The 7,017-nt window shown below is 31.2% G+C and overlaps 2 protein-coding genes across 3 annotated transcripts; one reads left to right on the top strand and one right to left on the bottom strand.

The window, feature by feature from the left end:
• Positions 1-530: 530 nt before the first annotated feature.
• On the top strand, positions 531-2,328 carry LOC128388976 (uncharacterized). Its single transcript, XM_053348462.1, has 6 exons — positions 531-743; positions 809-880; positions 1,073-1,167; positions 1,232-1,535; positions 1,604-1,812; positions 1,870-2,328. Exons 1-6 carry the CDS (start codon positions 656-658, stop codon positions 2,242-2,244), a joined length of 1,143 nt encoding a protein of 380 aa, XP_053204437.1. The 5' UTR covers positions 531-655; the 3' UTR covers positions 2,245-2,328.
• Positions 2,329-3,333: 1,005 nt separating this feature from the next.
• LOC128388974 (uncharacterized) lies at positions 3,334-5,517 on the bottom strand. 2 transcript variants are annotated; one of them, XM_053348459.1, is made up of 7 exons: positions 5,324-5,517; positions 5,184-5,261; positions 5,021-5,124; positions 4,686-4,959; positions 4,409-4,617; positions 4,311-4,337; positions 3,334-4,247 (listed from the first exon to the last, which is right to left on the bottom strand). In XM_053348459.1, exons 1-7 carry the CDS (start codon positions 5,409-5,411, stop codon positions 3,879-3,881), a joined length of 1,149 nt encoding a protein of 382 aa, XP_053204434.1. In that variant the 5' UTR covers positions 5,412-5,517; the 3' UTR covers positions 3,334-3,878. The 2 variants fall into 2 exon arrangements, with proteins under 2 accessions (XP_053204434.1, XP_053204435.1); XM_053348460.1 differs by having other exon boundaries at positions 5,187-5,261; positions 5,324-5,516.
• Positions 5,518-7,017: the final 1,500 nt, after the last annotated feature.

The raw sequence follows: 7,017 nt of genomic DNA, 5'->3' as shown, positions 1-7,017 counted from the left end.
CTTTCATCTCACTCGTGGTTACATATTTCATTCTTTGTACCGTTCTAGTTGCTTCTTATCAAAATTACCAGTCCAGTTTGAGCCGATTATCCGTTCTATTAAACCATCCTTTAAAGATCCTTGAATTTCCATCAGCTAATCTTGGCTCTGGATTTCGAATTATTGATTGTTGTCCGTCCTTAGAAAGCGCATTCGTGTACTCTGGTGAATTTCAGGCCGAAAATGTTGACTATTCAATAAAGAATTTCAACTTGAGAGATTAATAAAATATAAGATTGAGCATCTATTATGTTTTGGGGGGAAAGACGAAAGTTCATTTTGATCCCAACTTTTATGTTTGAATTGATCATTGCGAAAACTAGTGATGTGAATATTTTGAGCAACTTATATTATTCATAGAGGTAAATCAATTGGCCTAAACTATTCTGATTTAATCTAATTAAAATCCGATTTACGATTTCTATTCATTCAAAAAAAGCGCTTTGTCTCAATAATTAATCAGCTGTTCTTTTTCAGAAAGCTAATTTAGCTGATCAATCTGATTATCAGAAATTCTGATTCATTGAATCATTGTTGCTATTGAATTTCAATGATAAGTTGTCGGCATTTCTTCAAGTTTACAAATCAATCATTACTTATAATTTATAAGTGAATTATGTCATTAAATGATTTACCCGATTATTGTCTTTGGAAGATCTTCGAAAATATCGATGAGGCCAAAGATTTGATTCGATTGTCTAAAGGTAAGATTAAGATTCCGTTAAGATGGTGAAATTTGAGAGCTCATTTATTTTCCCTTGATTTTAAGTTTGTTCGAGATGGTCCGATTTAATTCAAGATTCGAGATTCAATCGAGTAAAATATCTGCAAATAATGTATGGTAAGTTCATTTCTCATTGATCGCAAAGAGTAAAAAGGAAAGATAAAACCTTATCGATGATTACACCCAAGTAGCACTTGGCAAGTGCTCTTTCTTTCTATCCCTCTTTGATTGATCGGTTCATTTAATGAACTTCATTATTTAAAATAATTTATCTCATTAATGCTTGTTTCTAATTTTTTTTGGTCTAAGGTAAAGTGGATTATATCGATGTGAACTATTTGCGGATTAATTTTAATACGAATTGGAATGATTACAATTTAGTTGAATTGTTTCCGAACCTTAAGGTAATTAATGAATTTTCAAATCAAAATTATATTGTTTTCTAATTGTTTTTTAATTTGACATTAGATCATAGATGGTGTGTTCTTTGTCAATCATCCATCTCACAATTTACTAAAAATTTTCAAGAATAATACACAAATGAAGGGATTGCTTCTTAAAGATATAGATATGAGTAATTGCGGCTTGAGTAGAAATGGTTACCTCGAAAATGTCGAAATGTGCGCTTTGGAGCATGATTTCGATTATAAAAAAGTTTTTCGACCTGATCAGTTGAAACAAGTTTACGTTTACAATTTTGATATGAATGATCTTCCTTCATTCATTAGATATTTTCCTAATTTGAAGCGATTCAACCTGAGACTCGTTCAAGGTGAGACTCAAATTGAATTAATCTTCCATTGCTCCATATAATTAATATATTTTTACGGTTCATAATAGCGGACGGAGTTTTTTACAATGGACCGAATCTGTCTTCGTTGAAGATTCTGGAACTTGATTCAACCGATTGGGTTAAACAATTCACGGGATTCCATTTCATGGATTTTTGTCCATCTTTGGAAAGCGCTTTCATCCATTATTGGGCAAGAGATATTTATGTAGATGAATCAATAAAGAATTACAATTTAAGAGATTTGGTTTTCGATAATGTAAGTCAATCGTCAAGCGATAAATGTTTATAAGATTTTTGTTGATTTTTTTTTTAGATTATTTCTCATTTTTTTTCGTGGCCGGTATTTAAAAACTTGTTGTCCAAGTTTCCTAATTTACATCATCTAGCGATCAGAGATTTTTATCAGCTTGATGATAGTAATTTAGAAGAATTGATAAAATTATTACCTGAGTTGAAGATATTGGACTTGAGAGGATGTACGAATTCCACGCACGTATCAGCTGATATTCTGTCCAAATTTTGTGTCAAAGAGAATCGATCAATCGCAATATATTACGATTGTGAAAACGAACCCACCGAATGGCCTAAATTGGTAAAAACTTACGATCGAATCTGTTGTGGATTAGATTTCATGAAACATTGTTTCTACAAAAAATACAAATGTCTACCAGATCTCATTGATGAATAAAAAACAACTGACTTTAATCAATCAAAAAGTTAAATAAATCATAAGGTTTATTATTCACTATAAATCTTGATGAATAAAAATCGAGACGAACTTTGATGCAGCAAACTGTCATTTCACTCGTGGTTACATAATCATTCTTTGTCCTAATCTTGTTGCTTCTTATCAAAATCACCAAAACAAATCAGTTTAAGCTAGTTCACCCTCCTCTTCAACAATCGACTGACTTGAAGCAACTAAAAAGCCATCTAAATTTCAATCACTAGCAATAAGAAGCAGTCATAAACGATAATAATGTCAACGTTTCATTATGTGAATTAATAAAATCTTTGATAAAGGGATGACCGGTAATGTAGTGAATTTCAATAGGTTACAAATCAATTATAAGTGAATTATAATTTTTAATTATGTCATTAAACGATTTACCAGATAATTGTCTTTTGAAGATCTTGCGAAATGTTCATGAGGCAAAAGATTTGATTCGATTGTCCAAAGGTAAGATTAAGATTCCGTTAAGATGATAAAATTTGAAAGCTCATTTATTTTCCCTGGATTCTTAAGTTTGTTCAAAATGGTCCGATTTAACTACGCCGAAATTTAAAGAGTAAAATATCTTCGGTTTGTGGCTGGTAAGTTAATTTCCATTTACAATTTTAATTTTTTTATTTCCAATTTTTCAATTCAAAGGTAAAGTTGATTATATTGATGGAGACAGTTTGAGGGTTAATCATGATACAGATTGGAAAGATTACCATTTAATCGAATTTTTTCCAAATCTAAAGGTTATTAATGAATCTCCTAATCAAAACCATGTTGCTTTCTAATTGTTTTCTAATTTTATAATAGATCATAGAGGTGTCGTCCTATTATTGTATTAATATTCGACCTGATATTTTGAGAAAATTTAAGACAATAATCCAAACGTAAAAGGATTGATTGGACTCTTTAGTTTTATAAAATAGTTTTTCGCCCTAACCAGTTGATTATCCGTCCACTCAAACCATCGACTGACTTGAATCATTCAGAAAGTCATCCAAATTTCATCATCAGCAATAAGAAGCAGCCATTTTATAAACGATAACCATGTCAACATTTCATGATATATTAATAAAATCTTTTATTAAGAGATGATCGGTAATGTTTTTTTTCAAAATGATTATGCTACGAAATTCGGTTAATAATTCGCGGCTTTTCGAAAAATAATTCAATCAGTTAAACAATCAATTCAACAATCTACAGGGCGATTACGTTAAATTAACAGATTTGTTTTCGAAATAACTTGAGAACGGAGAGTCGTTGGCAAGATCAGATCGCAGATATGAACTTGGGAGACCATGGGAATTTGTTTGACATGAAGTTCGAAAATGACCTTTCGGTAGGCCAAAAGTCCGTCTGAATTTCGCTTTGTGAACGAAAATCATTTTTTTCTGGCATTAAAAAGAGCAAAATATTTCGCCGAGTTTTACCAGATAATTTTAATTGAGCGATTCAATTGAGCGACTTTATGACTTTGAGATTAAACTGAACTATTTCGGTGTTTGATTATCTTGATAAGAAGCACCAAGAACGGGACAAAGAATGAAATATGTAACCACGAGTGAGATGAAAGTTTGCTGCATCAAAGTTTGTTTCGATCTTCATTCATCAATGAGAAATGGAACACAGTAGATTGTTGATTTGTAAAAACAATGTTTCATGAAATCGAATCCGTGCACAATTGATTCTTGAGTAGTGTCTAATTCAGGCCATTCGACGGGTTCGTTTTCACAATCGTAATATATTGCGATTGATCGATTCTCTTTGACACAATATTTGAACAGAAGATCAGCTGATTTTTGAGTCACTTTCTTACATTTCCGTAAGTCCAATATATCCAACTCAGTTAATAATTTTATCAATTCTTCTAAATCAGAATTACTAACATCAAAATGTCTGATCGCTAAATGATGCAAGTTAGGAAATTTAGACAACAGTTTTTTAAGTAGTGGCCACGAAAGTTCACTAGACTGAATGTAAAGAAAAGAAATAAATGATAATCTTATAAACATATCACTCGATGATTGACTTACATTCCTGACCACGTGAATAAAACCAGCCTGAATCAAAAGAATAAAGAAAAAAATCAACAAAAATCTCATAAACATTTATAACTCGATAATTGACTTACATTATTGATAACCAAATCTCTTAGATTGTAATTCTTGATCGACTCATCTACATGAATATCATATGACCAACACTGGAAGAAAGCGCTTTCCAAAGATGGACAAAAGTCCATAAAATAAAATCCATTAAATTTTCCAGCAAAGCAGTTTGTACAAAGTTCAAGGATCTTTAACGAAGACAAATTCGGTCCATTGTAAAAATAGTAATTCGCTATAATAGATCGTGAAAAGAGTTAACCATTTAATCCAATAAGAAGATTAATTCAAGTTGAATCTCACCAATGAGGTGTAAGTTGAGTCGCTTCAAATTTGGAAAATATTCAATGAATGAAGGAAGATCTTTCATTTTTAACCAGAGAGCGGAAACTTGTTTCAACTGATCAGGTCGAAAAACTTTTTTATAATCGAAATTAAATCTAGTAGCGCACATTTCGATATTTTCCAAGTAACCGCATCTACTCAAGGTATGCATACCGATTAATCCCTTTATTTGTGGATTATTTTTGACAATTTCTGGTAAATTGAAAGCTTCATCAAGCGCAGTATCTATAATCTAACGTCAGATTTAAAAACAATTAGAAAACAACATGATTGCGGTCAAATGCATAAATCACCTTTAAATTTGGAAAAAATTCGATTAAATTCCAATCGTCATTACAATTCGTATGATAATTAATCCACAAACTGTTCGCATCAATATAATCAACTTTATCTTCGGCTAAAAAAATTGGAAACAAGTATTAATAAAATAATGAACCGATCGATGAAAAATTAACTTACTATCAGTGTCCATCGTTTGTAGATATTGTACTCGATTAAATCTCAGCGTAATTAAATCGGACCATCTCGAACAAACTTAAGAATCAAAAGTAAAAAAGCATTAGAATTTCATCATCTAAACTGAATCTTAATCTTACCTTTAGATAATTGAATCAATTCTTTAACTCCATGAACATTTTCTAAGATCTTCCAAAGACAATTATCTGGTAAATCGTTTAATGACATAATTAAAAATTATAATTCACTTATAATTGATTTGTAACTTATTGAAATTCACAATGAATTATTCACTACATTAATGAATCATTAATAATGATTAATCAACAAAATTTCAAATTTTAAATTAGTTTCCAATGTGAAAAACAGCTGATTAATTGTTAAGACAAAGCGCTTTTTTCGAATGAAAATCCATCGAATTTCAGATCTTATGTATTATTGATGATTCATGGCAGTTATAGTTGATTAATGAAATATACGATTGAGCATCCATCATGTTTCGATGTGAAAAACGAAAGTTCATTTTATCGCAAGTTTTATGGACGATTAGATCGCTTTCGTAAATTTTTTTCTTTAGATTATTTCTCATTTTTTTTCGTGGCCAGTATTTAAAAACTTGTTGTCCAAATTTCTTAATTTGCATCATCTAGCGAACAGATATTTTTATCAGCTTGATGATATTACGATTGTGAAAACGAACCCACCGAATGGCCTAAATTGGTAAAAACTTATGATCAAATCTGTTGTGGATTAGATTTCATGGAACATTGTTTCTAAAAAAAATACAAATGACTACCAGATCTCATTGATGAATAAAAATCGCAACAAAATTTGATGCAGCAAACTTTCATATCACTCGTGGTTACATATTTCATTCTTTGTCCTGTTCTTGTTGCTTCTTATCAAAATTACTAGACACCGAAATAGGTCAGTTTAATTAATTATTAATGTGGTGAATTTCAATAAGTTACAAATCAATCATAAGTGAATTAAAATTTTTAATTATGTCATTAAACGATTTACCAGATAATTGTCTTTGGAAGATCTCAGAAAATGTTCAGGAATTTGAAGAATTGATTCAATTAGTACCTGAGTTGGAGATATTGGACTTACGGAAATGTAAGAAAGTGACGCAAAAATCAGCTGATCTTCTGTTCAAATATTGTCTCAGAAAGAGTCGATTCATCGCAATTTATTACAGTTGCAAAAACGAACCCACCGAATGGCCTAAATTGGTGGAGACTCACGAGCCAATTTGCTATGGATTCGATTTCATGAAACATTGTTTCTACAAAGAATTCAGTCATCTTCCAGCTCTCATTGATGAATAAATAGTTGAAACAAACTTTGATGCAGGAAACTTTTACTTCACTCGTGGGCACATATCGGGTGACCGAAAATGAGTGAGCATCTCACGAACCTTAAGTTTTGGACCCACGTTTCTATACATTTTAAGAAAGTAAATTTGACACTGAGTCCAAAAATGTTCGGCTTTTTTTTCTAGGACGCACGGTTCTCGAGAAATCGAGTGGCCTGAAAAGCGAACGGTTGACTTTGGACTCAAAATTTTTGGTCAAAAGTTATTCTTTTTGACCTATTATCTTATATACCTAAGCTCATCATTATCTGAAGTAAGGTTATTGAGATCCAACATGGCCGAAATCAACGAAAATTGCTCTTTAACTTTCCCATTATAAATTTCTCATAGAGAAAATCGCGATTTTGGCCTTTAAATAAGAACCACAGTCACATTTGAGCTTCGAAAATTTTGAAAAAATTACTCATTTATATTTGATCGATGGCGCTTTCAATGGCGTTTGAAACTTTATTCTAG

The sequence above is a fragment of the Panonychus citri genome, unplaced genomic scaffold (genome assembly GCF_014898815.1).
Source record: "Panonychus citri isolate SS breed McGregor unplaced genomic scaffold, ASM1489881v1 Contig00104, whole genome shotgun sequence".
Lineage (NCBI taxonomy): Eukaryota > Metazoa > Arthropoda > Arachnida > Trombidiformes > Tetranychidae > Panonychus > Panonychus citri.
The sequence above is the reverse complement of the archived record's forward strand: the minus strand, read 5'-3'. Positions and strand labels throughout refer to the sequence as shown.